The 21,246-nt window shown below is 40.7% G+C and overlaps 1 protein-coding gene across 1 annotated transcript in view; it reads left to right on the forward strand.

Moving 5' to 3' along the window:
* The window catches only part of LOC140187491 (translocating chain-associated membrane protein 1-like 1), a 119,830-nt gene that overhangs the window by 32,769 nt on the left and 65,815 nt on the right, over window positions 1-21,246 (forward strand). The window contains exon 2 of the mRNA XM_072242834.1: window positions 16,255-16,318. Within this exon, the coding sequence (XP_072098935.1) occupies window positions 16,255-16,318 (64 nt within the window). The remainder of the gene's footprint in view (window positions 1-16,254; window positions 16,319-21,246) is intronic.

Raw genomic sequence — 21,246 nt, forward strand, 5'->3', positions numbered from 1 at the left:
TATTCTTCAAATAGTGCCACATTTGAAATTCAAAATAAATATTATCAAAGTACATATATGTCACCATATACAACCCTGAGATGAATTTTGTGGGCATTCACAAATAAAGGCATCCGTTAGTCTTGCGAGATCATGGATCTGCACCTGGAAAGTCTTCACTCTCCAGCGTGCAGGCCTGGGCAAGGTTTTGTGGAAGACCAGCAGTTCCTATGCAGCAAGTCTCCCCTCTCCACGACACCAATGTTGTCCAAGGGAAGGGCATTAGGGCCCGTACAGCTTGGCACCAGTGTCGTCGCAGAGCAATGTGTGATTAAGTGCTTTGCTCAAGGACACAACACGTTGCCTCGTTTGGGGCTCAAACTCACGACCTTCAGGTCGTTAGTCCAATGCCTTATCCACTTGGCCATGTGCCTACACTAAATACAGAAACCCAATAGAATCAATGAAAAACCACACCCAACAGGATGAACAAACAACCGATGTGCAAAATACAAAAGAGAAGGTGACCATGAATAAGCAGTAAATATTGAGAACATGAGATGAAGAATCCTTGAAGTTCAGTCCACAGGTGGCGGGAACAGTTCAGTGATGGTGGAGAGTGAATTTGAGTGAAGTCTGGTTCAAGAGCCTGATGGTTGAGGGGTAATAACTGTTCTTGAACCTGATGGTGTGGGTCTTGAGGTTCCTGATTGCAGCAGTGAGAAGAGAGCATGACCTGGATGGTGAGGGTCCTTGATGAATGCTGCTTTCCTCCGACAGCGCTCCTTGTAGATGTGCTCAATGGTGGAGAGCACATACCCATGATGAACTAGGCTATATCCACATATTTTTGTTAGCTTTTCCATTCTAGGACATTGGTCTAGTATGGAAACACCAGTCAATATATTCTACACCACACGCCTATGTAAGTATGGGAGCATGGGATCCAAGGAGACCTTGCTTTGTGGATCTGGAATTGGTTTGCCCACAGAAGGCAAAGAATGGTTGTGAATGGTTGTAGATGGTTTGTGTTCTGCATGGAGGTGGGTGACCAGTGGTGTTCCACAGGGATCTATTCTGGGACCCCTCCTCTTTGTGCTTTTTATAAATGACCTGGATGAAAAAGAAGGGTGGGTTTGCTGATGACACAAAGATTGGGGGTGTTGTGGATAGTGTGGAGGGTTGTCAGAGGTTACAGTGGGACATCGATAGGATACAGAACTGGACTGAGAAGTGGCAAATGGAATTCAACCCAGATAAGTGTCAAGTGGTGGTTTGTTTTGTAAGGTCAAAGTTGAAGACAGAATATGGTATTGAAGGTAAGGTTCCTGGCAGTCAGAATCAGGCTTATTATCACCAGCATGTGACATGAAATTTGTTAACTTAGCAGCAATAGTTCAATGCAATACATAATCTGGCAGAGAAAAAATAATAATAAATAAACAAGTAAATCAGTTAAAATATATGTATATTGAATAGATTAAAAAAACATGCAAAAACAGAAATACTGTATATTTTTTTAAAAAGTGAGGTAGTGTCCAAAGATTCAATGTCCTTTTAGGAATCGGATGGCAGAGGGGATGAAGCTGTTCCTGAATCACTGAGTGTGTGCCTTCAGGCTTCTGTACCTCCTACCTGATGGTAACAATGAGAAAAGGGCATGCACTGGGTGCTGGAGGTGCTTAATAATGGACGCTGCCTTTCTGAGACACCACTCCCTGAAGATGTCCTGGGTACTTTGTAGGCTAGTACCCAAGATGGAGCTGACTAGATTTACAACCCTTCGCAGCTTCTTTTGGTCCTGTGCTTCTTTTGCCCCCCCCCCCCCCCCCCCACACACACACACACACCAGACAGTGATGTAGCCTGTCAGAATGCTCTCCATGGTACAACTATAGAAGTTTTAGAGTGTATTTGTTGACATGCCAAATGTCTTCAAACTCCTAATGAAGCTTAGCCGCTGTATTGCCATCTTTATAACTACATCGATATGTTGGGACCAAGTTAGATCCTCAGAGATCTTGACGCCCAGGAACTTGAAGCTGCTCACTCTCTCCACTTCTGATCCTTCTATGAAGATTGGTATGTATTCCTCCATCTTGCCCTTCCTGAAGTCCACAATCAACTCTTTCATCTTACTGACGTTGAGTGCCAAGTTGTTGCTGCAGCACCACGCCGCTGGTTGGCATATCTTACTCCTGTACGCCCTCTGATCACCACCTGATATTCTACCATCAATGGTTGTATGGTCAGCAAATTTCTGGATGGTATTTGAGCTATGCCTAGCCACACAGTCATGTGTATATAGAGAGTAGAGCAGTGGGTTAAGCACACACCCCTGAGGTGCGCCAGTGTTGATCGTCAGCGAAGAGGATATGTTATCACCAATCCGTACTGATTGTGGTCTTCCGGTTAGGAAGCCGATGATCCAGTTGCAGAGGGGTGTACAGAGGCCCAGGTTCTGTAACTTCTCAATCAGGATTGTGGGAGTGATAGTATTAAATGCTGAGCTATAGTTGATGAACAGCATCCTGACATAGGTGTTTGTGTTGTCCAGGTGGTCTAAAGCCGTGTGGAGAGCTATTGGGATTGCGTCTGTTGTTGACCTATTGTGGCGATAGGCAAATTGCAATGGGTCCAGGTCCTTGCTGAGGCAGGAGTTCAGTCTAGTCATGACCAATCTCTCAAGGCTCATCACTGTTGATGTGAGTGCTACGGGAAGATAATCATTAAGGCAATCCACATTATTCTTCTTGGGCACTGGTGTAATTGTTGCCTTTTTGAAGCAAGTGGGAACTTCTGCCTGTAGCAGTGAGAGGTTGAAAATGTCCTTTAATACTCCTAGTTGGTTAGCACAGGTTTTCAGAGCCTTACCAGGTACTCCATCGGGACCTTCTGCCTTGTGAGGGTTCAGTCTTTAAAGACAGCTGAACATTGGCTTTTGAGGCTGAGATCACAGGATCATCAGGTGCAGCAGGGTTCTTCATAGCTGTCATTGTGTTCTCCCTTTCAAAGCGTGCATAGAAGGCGCTGAGTTCATCTGGTAGTGAAGCATCACTGCCATTCATGCTATTGGGTTTCGCTTTGTAGGAAGTAATGTCTTGCAGACCCTGCCAAAGTTGCTGTGCATCTGATGTTGTCTCCAAGTTTGTTCAAAATTGTCTCTTTGCCCTTGAAATAGCCCTCTGCAAATCATACCTGGTTTTCTGGTACAGGCCTGGGTCGCCAGACTTGAATGCCACAGATCTAGCCTTCAGCAGACGACATAATTCCTGGTTCATCCGCAGCTTTTGGTTTGGGAATGTCGTTGTAGGCACACATTCATCCATACAGGTTTTAGTGAAGTCAGAACGACTGCAGCATACTCATCCAGGTTCGAAGATAAATCCCTGAATTAGATTAGATTAGATTCAACTTTATTATCATTGTGCTGAGTACAGATATAAAGCCAGTGAAGTGCATTTAGCATCTGACCAGAAATGCAAAGTATAGTGTTATTTACAAAATAACTGCGAATAATAAAAGTGCTACAGCACACAAATGTAAGAGTACTGAGACAGTACAATACAGATGCAGTACTGCTTAGTGCTGTGATGAGAGGTTCAGCAGTGTCACAGCTTCAGGGAAGAAGCTCTTCCTGTGCCTGCTGGTGCGGGAGCGGAAGTTCCTGTAGCGCCGAGCGGAAGTTCCTGTAGCGCCAACCGGATGGGAGGAGAGTAAAAAGTCCATGGTTAGGGTGAGATGCATCCCTGATAATGCTTTTCGCCATTGTCCTCAATGGTGGGCAATTGGGTGCTGGAGTGCTTTGCTTTGTGGTGAATACAGTCCAGTCCGCCAGTTCAAAGCAGTCCTGTAGGCATTCCTGTGCTTCCCTTGTCCATACCTTCTTAGTCCTCACTGCTGGTCCTGCAGTCTTCTGTCTCTGTCTAAACTTGGGGAGTAGAAGTACAGCCAGGTGATCAGACTTCCCGAAGTGAGGGTGTGGGATAGCGCTGTAGGCATTCTTGAGGGTGGTGTAGCAATGGTCCGGTGTGTTGTTTCCTCTGATATTGCAAGTGATCTGTTAATGGTAATTAGTGATTTGTTTTCAGATTGTCCTGGTTAAAATCTCCCAAAACGATGGTGAAGGCATTAGGATGCACTGTTTCATGCATGTTGAGGATCAGGGAGATCTTGGGGTCTGTGTCCAGAGGATACTCAAAGCAACTGAGCAGGTAGACGATGTTGTTAAGAAGGCATATGGTATGTTACATTCATCAATCGTGTGATTGAGTTCAATAGGTACATTTAATGTCAGAGAAATGTGTACGATATAGATCCTGAAATTCTTTTCCTTCGCAAACATCCGAGGAAACAGGAGTGCCCCAAAGAATGAATGACAGTTAAACGTCAGAATACCAAAGCCCCCCCAGATCCCCCCTCCCACGCACAAGCAGCAGAAAAGAATGATTCCCCCTCCCCCACCAGCAAAAAAGCATAGCTTCATTAAAGACATACTTGCAGTACCCCAAAGACTACTTATTCACCCGGTAATTCAGCATACCACCGGCTCTCTCTCCCTAATGAGGGGGAAAAAGAGGGTTCCCCATTTCACAGTGAGAGGGAAGACATAACAAACAACTCACTGATTTATGGTGTTGTGTTGCGTTGCTTTTTCTGAGTTCTGTGCCTAAAGAACTCAGGTCTCTGGACACTCAGTCCATGGCAGCCAGCTCACTGCTTCCTGTGACGCATATGTCGGCAGCACCAACCTTGAATCAGCCTGCCTCCAGAGCCACGAAAATCCGGCACTCTGAAGGCGTATTAGTCTTCCAGGCCAAGTCCTTGGGATATTGAAAAGTGGCTGGTCATGAGGCCCTGAGAGGGCGTCCCACTCCCACAAAGGACCGTGAGGTAATGTTACAGCTATATAAGACCTTAGTTGGGCCACACTTGGAGTACTGTGCTCAGTTCCGGTCGCCTCACTACAGGAAGGATGTGGAAGCCATAGAAAGGGTGCAGAGGAGATTTACAAGGATGTTGCCTGGATTGGGGAGCATGCGATATGAGAATAGGTTGAGTGAACTAGGCCTTTTCTCCTTGGAGTGACGGAGGATGAGAGGTGACCTGATAGAGGTGTATAAGATGATGAGAGGCATTGATTGTATGGATAGTCAGAGGCTTTTTCCCAGGGCTGAAATTGCTAACGCGAGGGGGCATAGTTTTAAGGTGCTTGGAAGCAGGTACAGAGGAGATGTCTAGGGGAAATTTTTCATACAGAGTGGTGGGTGCGCTGAATGCACTGCTGGCTATGGTGGTGGAGGCGGATACAATAGAGTCTTTTAAGAGATTCTTAGATTGATACATGGAGCTTAGAGAAATAGAGGGCTATGCAGTAGGGTAATTCCAGGCAATTTCCAAAGTAGGTTACATGGTCGACACAATATTGTGGGCTGAAGGGCCTGTAATGTGCTATAGATTTCTATGTTCTAAATTATTACACCAAGGGATTTCTTCTCCATGGATTGTCACCTTGTCGCGGTGGAGAAGCTTGTGTGTCCTGAGATCACGAGAGTGATGCCATCTGGAGCTTTGCTCCTGATAGGGTCACCCATGGTGGTAAGGTGGAGGGTGAGGTCCCTGACAAAGAACAATCCAACCAAGACCTCAACAGTGGAACAGGCGGATGAAGTTACTTTGAACTCAACGGCTGTGAAGGCGGATGAAGGTTGTAACAAATCCATCAGCTCCAATCGTCGTGATTTCCATGCCATTGGAATCAGTTGGTTGATTTGTGAAGTATTGTGTGCTTCTTGGAGTGCAACATCAAGTACACGTTAAACAAATACACGCACAGGCGTCTTCGCTCTGTGGGCCACTTGATCAACTGAACGACGACCATCATCCTTGACCTCAAGGGATAGCCACGACGACCAAGGGATTTAAAGTTGCCAACCCCCTCCGCCTCTGATCCCCCGAAGAGGACCAGATCATGCACCTCCAGTTTCCTCCTCTTGAAGTCAATAACCAGCTCTGTGGTCTTGCTGACATTGAGTGAGTGGTTGTTGTTCCTCCAGTCAGCCAGATTTTCATTTATCCCTCCTATATGCTGATTCATCACCACCTTCGATCTGGCCAATGACACTGCTGTCATCAGCAAACTTAAATATGGCATTTGAGCTGTGCTTGGCCTAAGACGCAAGAATGAAGCGCGTAGAGAAGAGGGTGAGCACACAGCCTTGTGGTGCACTTGTGCTGATGGAGATTGTGGATGTGATATTGCCAATCTGAATTGATGTCTGCAAGTGATGAAATTGAAGATAGGAGGTATTGAGACCAAGGTTTTGAAGCTTATAGATTAGTTTTGAGGGGATGGTTGTATTGAATGCTGAGCTGTAGTCAAGAGCTTTCTGATGTATGCATCTTCACTGTCCAGATGTTCCAGAATTAAATGAAAAGCCAATGAAATGGCATCTACTGTTGATCTGTTGTCCATGTAGGCAAATTGAAGCTGATCCATGTTGTTTCTCAGGCAGGAATTGATTGTTTCCTCACTAATCACTCAAAGCACATCTTCACAGTGGAAGGTACTGGATGATGGTCATTGAGGCAGGTTATCTTTTCTTCTTGGGCACCGGTATAGTTGAAACCTGCTTGAAGCAGGTGGGTACCTCAGACTTCTGAAACAAGAGGATAAAAATACTGGTGAACACTCCAGCCGGTTGATCAGCACAGGTCTTCAGTACTTGGCCAAAACCCATCTGGGCTGGATGCTTTCTATTGCTTAACCTTCCTGAAGGATGCTCTTACGTCAGCCTCAAAGACTGAAGTAACAGGGTCATCTGGGACTGTGGGAGTTTGTAATAGTTCCTCCATGTTTTGACAGTCAAAGCAAGCATAGAAGGCATTAAGCTCATCTGGGAACAAAGCCTTGTTGTCAACCATGTCACTTTAGTTTCACTTTGCAAGAGATGGTAGCATTCAAATCTTGCCATGGCTTTCTGGCGATCGTACCTGCACCTCTTGTATTTTACTTGGTTGCCAGATCTGAATGCCACAGATCTAGCCCTCTGAAGATTGGAGGTCTGATGGTGCATCCAGGACTTCTGGTTGGGGACACACTCGCCTACGAATGTGTTTATAAGGTCTGTAACAGTCGTATATTTGTTCATATCCTCTTGAGTCCCTGAACACGGCCCAGTCCATTGACTCAAAGCAAACCTGTAGACTCTTCTCTGTCTTGCGTGACCACCTTTGTTATCCTTGTCTCTGGAGCCTTGCTCTTTAGCCTCTGTCTTTGTATAGGTAAGAGGAGGAAGGCTAAGTGATCAGATGTCCTAATCATAGTATAGCAGCAGTCGAAAGTATTGGGTTCCCTTGTGCTGCAGGTGATAGGTTGATATGGTAAATAGGCAGAGGTTTCTTCAAACAAGCCGACTGAAGTGCCCGACAATGATTTGAAAGGCATTGGGGTAGGCTTTTTCTTGTTTACTGATGGCGGCACTTAACACCTTGAGTGCTTCCTTATCGTTGGCACTTGACAGCATTCTGCGGGTGTTGGAGTTGCATGGTGTCACTCTGTTTTTGCACTCTTTGGAACCAATTTGATACAAGTCCACCTGGTACAGACAAAAATAACAGTGAACTAGATTCATCCTTGGTAGATTCCACTAACTGCTTCCTTTTGAGTATATTTTAATCCACTTGTCATTTTTATTTGGGTCTCCTCATTATCAAATTCCTATTCCAGTTGATTTCATTATTCCCGAAACAGTATGTAAAATTTAATCAAAATAATCAGTGTTACATGCAGAGTATTGAGTGCTTGAAAGTATGTACATAATGATCAGAAGTATGAATAATACAGTTGCATTTCTTTCCTTTTTCCAAAAATTTAAGCTTTTTCTCTTAAGTTATCTTGAAATTGACAATCCAATCCTTCCGTCTTTTACAATAAGATATATAGAGGTACTAAAACTGCAGGTATTTTTGCATTGCAATCTACATTCAGTGGCCACTTTATCACCTGTACCTGTTTGTCAGTGCGAATATCTAATTAGCCCATCATGTGGTAGCAACTTGATACATAAAACCATGCAGACATGGCAGGAGAACATCTGAGTGCACAACCTTAAACCTTGAAGTGGATAGACTACAGCAGCAAAAGACCATATCTAGTTCTGTGCGCATGCACCGGCCATGCATGCAGCCTGTTACAGTGAATAGTGTCTACGCCCACCTGGACAAGCCAGCTAGTACTGTGAGGGTCACGTTTTTTGACTTCTCCAGTGCGCTCAACGCCATCCGCCCTGCTCTGCTGGGGGAGAAGCTGACAGCGACGCAGGTGGATGCTTTCCTGGTGTCATGGATTATTGATTACCTGACTGGTAGACCACAGTACGTGTGCTTGCAACACTGTGTGTCAGACAGAGTGATCAGCAGCACTGGGGCTCCACAGGGGACTGTCTTGTCTCCCTTTCTCTTCACCATTTACACCTCGGACTTCAACTACTGCACAGAGTCTTGCCATCTTCAGAAGTTTTCTGATGACTCTGCCATAGTTGGATGCAGACTACAGGGCTACGGTAGGAAACTTTGTCACATGGTGTGAGCAGAATTATCTGCAGCTCAATGTGAAAAAGACTAAGGAGCTGATGGTAGACCTGAGGAGAGCTAAGGTACCGGTGACCCCTGTTTCCATCCAGGGGGTCAGTGTGGACATGGTAGAGGATTACAAATACCTGGAGATACGCATTGACAATAAACTGGACTGGTCAAAGAACACTGAGGCTGCCTACAAGAGCCATCGCTATTTTCTGAGGAGACTGAGGTCCTTTAACATCTGTCCGACGAGGATGGTCTATGAGTCTGTGGTAGCCAGTTCTATCATGTTTGCTGTTGTGTGCTGGGGCAGCAGGCTGAGGGTAGCAGACACCAACAGAAGGAACAAACTCCTTCGTAAGGCAAGTGATGTTGTGGGGATGAAACTGGACTCTCTGACGGTGGTGTCTGAAAAGAGAATGCTGTCCAAGTTGCATGTCACCTTGGACAATATCTCCCATCCACTACATAATGTACTGGTTGGGCACAGGAGTACATTCAGCCAGAGACTCATTCTACCGAGGTGCAACACTGAGCGTCATAGGAAGTCATTCCTGCCTGTGGCTATCAAACTTTACAACTCCTCCCTTGGAGGGTCAGACACCCTGAGCCAATAGGCTGGTCCTGGACATTTCCTGGCATAATTTACATATTAGTATTTATAGTTTTATATTGCTATATCTACACTTTATTCTTGGTTGGTGCAACTGTAACGAAACCCAATTTCCCTCGGGATCAATAAAGTATGACTATGACTGTTCTGCTCCTGTACCTAATAAAGTGGCCACTGGGTGTAGGTGTAGGGTCTCAATGCAAAGCATCAACTGTCATTTTCCTTCCTTGGATGCTGTCTGATACCTGAGTTCTTCCATTGCTTACTGTTGCTCCAGATTCCAGCATTTTCAGTCTCTTGTGTCTCAGTATTGTGCAAATACTCAAGTAACAATGTATTGAATATCCTGCGTGATGTGGATCTGCATGGAAACTATTAAGGCGGAACTCTGGGATTCTGCAGGGAGCACTCGTGGAGTGAGGTCGTTTTTGGCTTTGGTCCATTCCCGTTATCTTTTTCTTTAACCTATGATCTCCCTTACTTAACCAATTTTTACCTATACTAGAAGATTTATTTTATTTTACTGATTTTCTCTTGAACTGTAACTCTGAAGTCTGAAGAAATGAGTACAAGATCCAAAACAAAAGACGGGAAAGATTCCAGTGGGAACGGAGGAAAAAGAAAAGGCGATCCTAAACAAACGGAGCTATCTCACGAGATTATGATGAAGGTTTTAGAGGAAAAATTTGATGAACAACGTCAAAATTTATCTGAAAATTTTGAACAACAATGTCAAAGTTTTAAAGAAAACTTAAAGTCAATCACGGACTCTCTGAAATCGCTGGATTGTGATGTTAAGCAACATCGAAGTAAAATTTCTTAACTAGATACTAAATCTCAGAAGAGTGACTTAAAAATCGAGAAATTGGAGCAGAATTTAGCTTCGACCACTAAACAACTGGAGCATTTTAAATCCAAGGTTATTGATCTTGAAGATCGATCTAGAAGACAGAACTTGCGTATAATTGGTCTCCCTGAGGATGTTGAGGATGGAGACCCTTCAATATTCTTTTCTCAACTTTTAAAGGATGCGTTTAGCTCTGTATTTCCTAACGATCCTCCGTTGCTCGACCGCGCCCACCGTATACTGTGTCCAAAATCGGTATCTGCTGGATCTAGACCGAGGCCAATTATTCTCCGTTTCTATTGTGTTAGCGTTAAAGAATAACTTATCCGTATCGCTCGCCGGCAAGGTATGATTAAATATCGACAATATTCATTCCGTTTGGTTAAAGACTACAGTCAAGAAGTGATGAAAGAGCGACTGGCTTTTAAACCTCTGATGGCGGAATACTACCAAAAAAAATCTTAAACCGGCATTATTGTACTGTGCACGTCTAAGAATCCCTCTTGCCGACAGATCTCATCGTGTCTTCCATTCCACAAGTGCTGCTCGAAGTTTTTTGGATGAGAACTACCCATCTGATACGGACACCATCCTTCAATTATTGTTCCACGCTTTCAGCATTGGCTCTTTTCTCAGGTGTTTTTTTTAAAAAAAATAATAAACCTTCAATTATCATATGAAGAAGGTCTTTTATGAGTTCAAGATTTTCGTCTGTGGTTAGTAGTGCAGGTATTTTTTCATAACTCATCTAAAATTTTTTTCTCAGGAGTAATTTTACTTTAGCTAATTTTTAACTATTTGATTTCTGACATTGTCATCAATGATTTGATTTGTTGATAAATTTTGACTATATGGAGGAACATTTTCTTTATCTTTGGTTTTGTATAATTAAAATGGCGGTTTGCTTACCTTTTCGCATAATTTCCTTTGTTCTTTCTGTGTATGCCATTTTCTTAGATTTCTTCTTCCTATAATTCCTCTTTTTGGAAGCGACATTTCTAATTACTTTTATTTGTAATTGACTAATCATATGTATTGACACTAACTTTTTTTTCTCATGTATTTTAGAAATCACAATATGTAGATTATAGTACAGTGTTTAATTTTTTTTTATCGGATTTCAGGGGGTCTTCTTTATAACATACATTTTTGGAGTTGCCTCCTGCAGAAATGGGGTTAGATTTAGTGTTAGTTAATTCTTTTTTCAGCCTTCTCTGGCTTAGTTCGGGGATTTCAGGGGTGAAGGGTGGGAGGGTCTCTTTTTTTCCTTTTTATTAATTTTTTCTATTGGTCTGATTTAGTATTACAAAGATGTCCGCAGTGTCGTGATTTCCGGTTCCACTCTGAATATTTATTCCTCTTCCGATCTCATGAGTTTTCATTATGGTTAACTCTTTATATACCAAAGGGTTAACATTAAATTATGGCTCACATTATTAATTTTGTCTCTTGGAATACTAATGGTCTAAACCATCCAATAAAACTGAAAAAGGTTTTCAAAGTATTCCAAAGATTGAATGCTCACATTATTTTTGCACAAGAAACTCATGTAAGGAAAGAGGGTAATCAACGCTTCTTTAAGTTTTGGAAAGAACAACAATACCACTTGAATTCCCAAGCTAAAGTCAAAGGCGTTTCAATTTTTATAGATTCTTCCATTACATTTACTCATCAAGACATTATCTCAGATCCTAGTGGTAGATTTTTGTAAATTACTGGGTTACTTTTTAATAAAAAAGTTGCTATGGTTAACGTTTATGCTCCAAATGTGGATTATCCTGAATTTTTTAAGCACCTATTCACTTCCTTTCCTAACTTAACATATATGTTGATAATGGGCGGTGATTTTAACTTGTGTTTAAATCCCATGTTGGATAGATCCATATGTAGTCTGGCTCTACCGAATAAGTCGGCTACTCTTATCAAATCTTTTATGACTGATTCTGGGATTTCAGAAATCTGGAGATTTCTACACCCAAAGGACAAAGAGTTTTCATTTTTCTCACATGTTTATCATTCTTATTCTCGAATTGACTATTTTTTAATTGACTCTCGTTTTATTCCATCTGTAATTGATTGCAATTATGACATCGCTGTTTCGGATCATGCTCCAATGAAACTTTCTATTAAGTTAATGGATACTACTACTACTACTAATAGATAATGGCGATTTAATTCTAATTTGCTTCAAGACTTGGACTTTGTTAAGTTTATGAAGGAACAGATTGATTTCTTTCAACTAATATTACGGAAGAAATTTCCAGCGGAACAGTATGGGACACTTTTAAAGCTTATATCCGTGGACAGATTATTTCCTATTCTGTTGGTTTGAAAAAACGTATTAAGAATGAAATACTTTTGGTTGATAAAATTAAAGAAATTGATAAAAAGTATTTATTGCTCCTAGCTAGAAGCTTTATAAACAGAGTTGAACTCCAAATGGAGCATAGTTTACTATTAACATCCTCGATCAAAAATCGATTAATGAAAACTAGAAGTGAGTTTTATATTCGTAGTGATAAATCGGGTAAATTATTAGCTAATCAATTGAAAACTACTTTGGTTAAACGTCAAATTACTAAGATCCGTAAACATGATGATACTTTGACAGTTGATCATGATGAGATAAACAAAACTTTCCAAGAATTTTATACCTCTTTAAACCATTCTGACTTTCCTCATGACTTTAACATCACGCATGACTTTCTAAGAAAATTGACTTTTCCGAAATTATCACCGGAAGATTGTTTAACATTAGAAACTCCTATTACAGAGGAAGAAATAACAGCTGCAATCTCATCAATGAATTCTGGTAAAGCACCTGGTCCTGATGGTTTTACAGTGGCATTTTTTAAGTCTTTTTCCTCTATTCTCTCTCCTTGGTTGTCTAGAATATTCAAAGAAGCAATCAGATTAGGTAAATTACCACAATCGTTTTATGAAGCTTCTATTTCTTTAATTCTTAAAAAGAATAAAGATCCTACTGATTGTGCATCATATAGACCAATATCTCTTTTGAATGTAGGTTCAAAAATTTTAGCAACTAGGTTAGAGAAGGTATTACCTCAAATTATGTCTGTGGACCAAACAGGATTTATTAAAAACCGTTATTCATCTTGTAATATCAGGAGGTTAATGAATATTGTTTATACTCCTTCACTTAACACTCCAGAATGTATTATTTCATTAGATGCTGAGAAAGCTTTCGATAGAGTTGAATGGCCATATTTATTTAGTGTATTTGAGAAATTTAATTTTAGTCCGATATTTATATCTTGGAATAAATTGTTATATCATACCCCTGTAGCTTCGGTTTATACTAATAATCAAAGATCTCCCTTTTTTCATCTATCTCGGGGTACTAGGCAAGGATGCCCTCTTAGTCCATTATTATTTAACATTGCCCTTGAACCTTTAGCAATTGCTATCTGAGACTCGCCTAACATTTTTGGTATTACCCATGGAAATGAAATACATAGATTATCGTTATATGCAGATGATCTGTTATTATATATCTCTAATCCAGAGAAATCATTTCCTGTTATTTTATCTTTGTTGGCTAAATTTAGTAACTTTTCTGGTTATAAATTGAATCTTAATAAGAGTGAACTATTTCCCCTAAATAAGCAGGTTCCTATTTATGGATGTCTGCCATTTAAATTGGTTACTGACTCTTTTATATATTTAGGGGTTAAAATCATGAAAAAGCATAAGGATTTATTTAAAGCTAATTTTGTTTTTACCTTTAATTGATCAGATTAAACTTTTGTTTACTAAATGGTCACCAATGTCTTTGTCACTGGTCAGATCAATGCTATCAAGATGATTATTTTGCCTAAATTTTTATATGTATTTCAAACAGTACAAATTTTTATTCCAAAATCCTTTTTTGAAAATGTTGATTAGAAAATTTCCTCATATATGTGGCAGAATAAAAACCCTAGGTTAGGCAAAAGGCCTTTACAGAAATCTAAAAAAGGGGTGGGGGGGTGGGTTAGCGCTCCTGAATCTTAGATTTTACTATTGGGCAATTAACATTCAATATTTAAAATTTTGGTTACGGGACTTGGATGTAATTTCAAGTCCACATTGGGTAAATCTTGAATGTAATTCTTTACATGTGTTTGGGTTCTATTTTCGGGACTTTGCTTCCTTTTATTCTTTCTAAATTGTATGAACAAATGAATAACCCAATAGTTAAGCATACCTTGCGTATATGGTTTCGTTATTTTAGCAAATCCTATTATATCTAATTTCTTTTTTCAACCTTCCACTGTGGATCAAGCTTATTTAGATTGGAAAATCAAGGTATAGTATGATTTAGTGATTTATTTTTGGATAATTGTTTTATGTCCTTCGAACAACTATCCAATAAATATAATTTGCCTAGATCTCACTTTTTTAGATATCTACAGGTTAGAAACTTTTTAATTACTGTTTCTCCTAATTTTCCAAATTTATATCCAATGGATATTTTGGGAAAAAATTTAGATTTAAATCTTTCCGAAAGGTGTTGTAGCAATTATTTATAATACAATTATCAATTTATGTCCTGATGTATCTAATAAAATTAAAACTGATTGGGAAAGAGAACTTAAGATTACTGTACCGATTGAAAAATGGGAAAAAATTCTTCGATTAGTTAATTCATCCTCTGTATGTGCTAAACATGTGTTGATACAGTTTAAAGTAGTGTACAGGGCTCATATATCCAAAGATAAATTATCTCGTTATTATTCTTATATAAATCAGATATGTGATAGATGTCATTCCGAGATACTACTTTAACTCACATGTTTTGGTCATGTCCTTTGTAGAAAAAATATTGGAAAGATATTTTTGATATTATCTTAACAGTTTTGAATATAGACTTACAGCCTCACCCAATTACTGCTATTTTTGGTTTACCAATGATAGAATCAAATTATTTAACCTCTTCAACTCATCGGATGATTGCATTTCTTACATTAATGGCTAGAAGATCCATTTTGCTGAACTGGTAAGAGATTAATCCTCTTACCACATTTCATTGGTTTTCTCAAACTATGCTGTGTTTAAATTTGGAAAGAATTAGAAGTGTTGCTTATGAACCCTCTCTTAAATTTGAAAGGACTTGGAAGCCATTTATTCAACATTTTCATATGATGTAATTTGACCTTTTCCAAGCTTATTTTATTTCTTTGTAATATTGGTTGAGAGGAACAGAGTCGTCGACACTAAGGTTTTCTCTTTTCTCTTTTTTATGATGTTACAAATCAGCCCATGTCTTTTTTTTTCAAAGTTTATTTGATTAATTCTGTTTAGATTAGTTTTTTTGTGGGGGGGGGGTATAATTTTCTTTTTCCTTTTTCATGATTTTATTTTAGATTTTTTTTGTTTTATACTGTTCATCTGTATCCTATATGATTGGGAGTTTTATCATTTAAGTGTCAACTGGCTTTATAATTACTTATGCTAATTATAACAATGTATTCCCAATAACTTTGTACCATTACCATGTTATGTTTATTTTTATGAAACTAATAAAAAGATTGAAAAAGAAAAAAGGAACTCTGGTATAGTGTTAATGTAATGAGAAAAGAATTTCAAAGTAAAATTGTGTGAATTAAAGCAAAAATTGCAACATGACTAGGTGTGTTTTTCTAAATGTAGAACATTCTGTACATTTACTGCAGTTATTTTTGAGGTCTTTTTCCCCTTGTTTGAACCTTCATTGCTGATACTTGCAAGAGATCAGCTTCTAACATTTTCACTTATTTTATAACATTTTCCAAAATAGACTTAAAAGATAATGAATTGAGTCCTTATTTCTAACACTTGGCTAATTTAGTTAAATTCCGCCAAGTAGGCTCCATTTCAGAATCCGAATTGGGTAATCAGGTTTATTATCATTGGCATCTGTCGTCAAATTTGTTAACTTAGCAGCAGTGCAATGCAATACATGATAGTATAGAAAGAAAAAATAAATCTGTAAATCAATTACAGTAAATATATGTATATTGAATAGTTGGAATACAATAGTGCAAAATAGAAATTACATCTTTTTCTATATATGGAAAGAAGCCTTCACAAATATATATTTGAATGCTTCTATTGTACATTTATGTTGGGGAGAAACTCATTGATGGAGTAAGAATAAGTTACTTGGGATGCAAAGCTGAAATTATACTTGCATTATCCAGTAGATTTTCAATACATTGAGTCTAAATATTGTTTGTTTGTTTTTTGTCTGCAGGTCACAGCCAAGTTTGCAATCATGTTTATAACCGTGCAGTACAACGTGACGTACACGGATGTAGGTAAGAGAAAGTTGCTGGAGGTTTCATTTCAAGGAGGAATGAAGTAAATCAAATATCTTAGAAGAATCCATAAATCTTTCAAACAAATCCAATAAATTTTGCCTCCATGGTATGCTGCATTTCAAATAATACCATAAGATATTGGAGCAGAATTAGGCCACTTGGCCCATAAAATCTGCTGTACTATTTCATCATGGATAATCCAACTTTCGTCTCAGTCCCAATCTCCTGTCTTCTCCCAGTATCCCTTCATGTCCTGACCAATCAAGAATCTTTCAACCTCTGCCTTAAAGATACTTGGCCTCCACAAATGCCTGTGGCAAAGAATTCCACAGAATCACCCATCTCTGGCTAAAGAAAATCCTCCTCATCCCCATTCTAAAAGGAGCCCATCTGTCAGATGCTTTGTCCTTTGGTCTTAGACTTTCCCATTGTAGGAAACATTCTCACCACATTGACTGTATCAAGGCCTTTCACCATTTGATAGATTTCAATGAAGTCACCCCTCATTTCTCTGAATACAGGCCCAGAGCCATCATCTAAATGTTCTTCATATGATAATCCTGGAATCAGTACGTGAACCTCTTTTGAACCCGCTCTAGTTTCAGCGCATCCTTTCTAAGATAAGGGGCCCAAACCTGCTCACAATACTCAAGTGAGGCCTCACCAGTGCTTAATAAAGTTTCAACATTACATCCTTGCTTTTATATTTTTTATCCTTGCCTCTAAATTGAATGCTGACATTGTATTTGCCTTCCTCACCACAGACTCAACTTGTAAATTAACCTTAAGGGAATCCTGCACAACAACTCCCAAATCCCCTTGTGGCTCAGATTTTTTGTATTTTCTCTCCATTTAGGCAGTTGTCACTCCTCTCATCTACCAAAGTAGATGACCATATACTTCCAGACACTATTCCATTTGCCACTTCTTTGCCCATTATCCTCATCTGTTGAAGTTCTTCTGTAGCCTCTCTATTTCTTCAAAACTACCTACCCCTCCACCTATCTTTATATTGTCTGCAAACTTTGCAACAAAGCCATCAATTCCATCATCCAAATCATTGACATATAATGTAAAAAGAATTGGTCCCAACACAGACCCCGTGGAACATCTGTGGTAACCGGCAGCCAGCCAGAAAAGGATCCCTTTATTCCCACTCTTTGCTTCCTGCCAGTCAGCCACTGCTTTATCCATGCTAGAATCCTTCCTGTCATGCCATGGGCTTGTAGCTTGTTAAGCACTCATGTGTGGCACTTCGTCAAAGGTCTGAAAATCCAAGTACACAACATCAAGCGTTTCCGCCCCCCCCCCCCCCGTCTATCCTGCTTGTTTGCTTGTTATTTCCAAAGAATTCCAACAGATCTGTCAGGCAAGATTTTCCCTTGAGGAATCCGTACCGACTATGGCCTATTTTATCATGTGCCTCCAAGTACCCTGAGACCTCATTCTTAATAAACGACTCCAACATCTTCCCTATCACTGAAGTCAGACTAACTGGCATATGGTTTCCTTTCTTCTGCCTCTCTCCCTTCATGAGGAGTGGAGTGACATTTGCAATTTTCCAGTTTTCTGGAGCCATTCCAGAATCTAGTGATTCTTGAAAAGTCATTCCTAATGCCTCCATAATCTCTTCAGCCACCTCTTTCAGAGCTCTGGGATGTACACCATCTGGTCCAGGTGACTCACCTACCTTCAGACCTTACAGTTTCCCAAGAACTTTCTTTCTAGTAGTTCTGTAAATGTGATCAAATGGTCAGAAATCCCAACAGATGAACAAGTAATACACTGTTAAATTAATAATGTTAACTGGATGGAATCCTTACAAGTGAATCATGAAACTATAATATATAAACTGGCTCTTTACAGGTCCAAGCAAAGTCAGTTCATACTGACAGTCTACCTTGCTTCTGAGTTTACTTTCTTGCTTGGATATCACTGGAGAATGAGCATGCAATGAGAAATAAACCTGTTTGCACTTGTATTCAAAGTTCAAAGTGTATTTATTATCAAACTACAGTACATGTACATCACCGTATACAACCCTGCGATTTGTTTTCTTGCGGGTATGTTCAGTAAATCCAGGAACCGTAATAGAATCAATGAAAGACTGCACCCACAGGATGGACAAACAACCAATGTGTAAAACATGACAATCTTTGCAAATGCAAAAGAAAAAAAGAAATAATAGTAAATATTGAAAACATGAGATGAAGAGTCCTTGAAAGTGAGTCTATAAGTTGTGGGAATAGTTCAGTGATGGGGCAAGTGAAGTTGAATGAAGTTGTCCCACTGGTTCCAAGAGCCAAATAGCTGAAGGGTATTAACTGTTCCTGACCTGGTGGTGTGATCCTGAGGATTCTGTACTTTCTTCCTGATGGTAGCCACAAGAAGAGACCATGGTTGTGGTCCCTGATGATGGTTGTGGCTTTCCTGCGTCAGTGCTCCATGTAGATTTGCTCAGTGGTGGGGAGGGCTCTATTTGTGATGGACTGGGAGTATCTACTATGTTTTGTAGGATTTTCCATTCAAGGGCATTGGTGTTTTCATACCAGGCCATGATGCAACCAACAATACTCTCTCCACCATACATCTATAGAAGTTTATTTAATGAAGTTAAATCATTCACATTTAAATTATGGTTTAATTAAATATTTGTTAAATTCTATTGCCATTCCTGTACATTTTTCCCCAGTGACATCTATGCATCCAGGGCAAGTTTCTTGGCCTTCAGCTGCTCACTCAGTTTCATTTTTCCTAATGATTTTTCTTTTGAATAAATCTTGTTCTTATCTTGGACCTTCTTAATTAGTGATGTAACTTGTTCTGGGGATTGCTTGTCTTTCCCTTCAAATTGTGTCATCTTTTTATATATGACACTTCACAAAAATTTGTCAGTAAGTATTGAAAAGCCTGGATCAAAGGTTTTGGATTTCTCAACTTAGATATTCTTTAGCCTTTAATCAGGTTAATATACTGTGGCATGTTCACATTGAGTCAAATGAAGTAATTCATGTAGATCTGTATTTGAAGCTAAGAGCAAAAATTACTCATGAAAGAAATGCCAAAATCATCTGTAGGTGAGGTCGCAGCAGAGTACAACAGTTATTTGATTAAAGGTTAATAAGATTGAAAGAGTTTGGAAATGAGATTGTTTAGTTTGGCTTATTCTCAGAGACCAGGTGAAAAATGCTAAGGAAAAGTGCCAAGTTTAAGATTTAAGTATAAATTGCTCTGATTAGCAATTCATTCACAAAAAGTTTCAGCTTTCAAATATTAGCATCTAAATGTTTGAATTCTCTTGTGCTTAAATTAGTTTTATTTGGCATGCTGTGGCTATTGTGAGAATTGACATCATAGTTGGTAAGGTCTGAGTTGGAAGTTGTTCATTGAAGGAGGGGAATGTCGACTGAGTCTGAGTCGACGTACCCCTCCCCATGAAAGGAACAACCTGGTTATGTGTGGTATAGCAGGGGGCCCCAACCTTTTTTGCACCGCGGACCGGTTTAATATTGACAATATTCTTGCAGACCAGCCAACGGGGGGAAAGGGGGGTGTGTTCAAGTAGGGTTGCCAACTTTCTCACTCCCGAATAAGGGACAAAAGTAGCAGTCAAATACGGGACACTTGTGTTTACCCTGAGAAAGACTACCATGACTATCACACACAACACGCTGGAGGAACTCAGCAGGTCGGGCAGCATCCATGGAAACGATCAGTCAACGTTTCGGGCCGGAACCGTTTGTCAGGACTGAAGAGGAAAGGGGCAGAGGCCCTATAAAGAAGGTGGGGGGAGGGTGGGAAGGAGAAGGCTGGTAGGTTCTAAGTGAAAAACCAGTAAGGGGAAAGATAAAGGGGTGGGGGAGGTGATAGGCAGGAAAGGTGAAGAAGGAATAGGGGAAAGCACAATGGGTGGTAGAAGGAGGTGGAACCATGAGGGAGGTGATAGGCAGCTGGGGGAGGAGGCAGAGTGAAACTGGGATAGGGGAAGGGAGAGAGAGGGAATTACCGGAAGTTGGAGAATTTAATGTTCAAACCAAGGGGCTGGAGACTACCTAGATGGTATATGAGGTGTTGCTCCTCCAACCTGAGTTTAGCCTCATCATGGCAGTAGAGGAGGCCATGTATGGACATATCCGAATGGGAATGTGAAGCAGAGTTGAAGTGGCTGGCAACTGGGAGATCCTGTCTGTTGTGGCAGACAGAGCAGAGGTGCTCGACGAAGCGGTCCCCCAATCTGTGCTGGGTTTCACCGATGTAGAGGAGGCCGCACTGGATGCAATAGATGACCCCAACAGACTCACAAGTGAAGTGTTGCCTCACCTGGAAGGACTGTTTGGGGCCCTGAATGATGGCAAGAGAGGAGGTGTAGGGACTGGTGTAGCACTTACGCTTACAGGGATAAGTGCTAGGTGGGAGATCCATGGGGAGGGACGTGTGGACCAGGGAGTCGCAGAGGGACTGATCCCTGCGGAGAGGGGTGGAGAGGGAAAGGTGGGCTTAGTGGTGGGGTCTGTTGAAGATGGCGGAAGTTGCGGAGGATAATGTGCTGGATCCGGGGGCTGGTGAGGTGAGGGCAAGGGGAACTCTGTCCCTGTTGTGGTGGCAGAAGGATGGGGTGAGGGTCGAAGTGCAGGAGATGGAGGAGATGCGGGTGAGGGCATCATTGATGATGGCAGAGGGGAGCACAGCCTTCTCCTTCCCACCCTCCCCCTACTTTCTTTATAGGGCCTCTGCCCCTTCCCTCTTCAGTCCTGATGAAGGGTTCCAGCCCGAAACGTTGATTGATCGTTTCCACAGATGCTGCCCGACCTGCTGAGTTCCTCCAGCGTGTTGTGAGTGTTGCTTTGACCCCAGCATCTCAGAGTATTTTGTGTCTACCATGGCCATGAAGCCTTGAGCGGGCACCTGTGTGCGTATGCGTGTAC

Source organism: Mobula birostris, chromosome 2 (assembly GCF_030028105.1).
Source record: "Mobula birostris isolate sMobBir1 chromosome 2, sMobBir1.hap1, whole genome shotgun sequence".
Taxonomy (NCBI): domain Eukaryota; kingdom Metazoa; phylum Chordata; class Chondrichthyes; order Myliobatiformes; family Myliobatidae; genus Mobula; species Mobula birostris.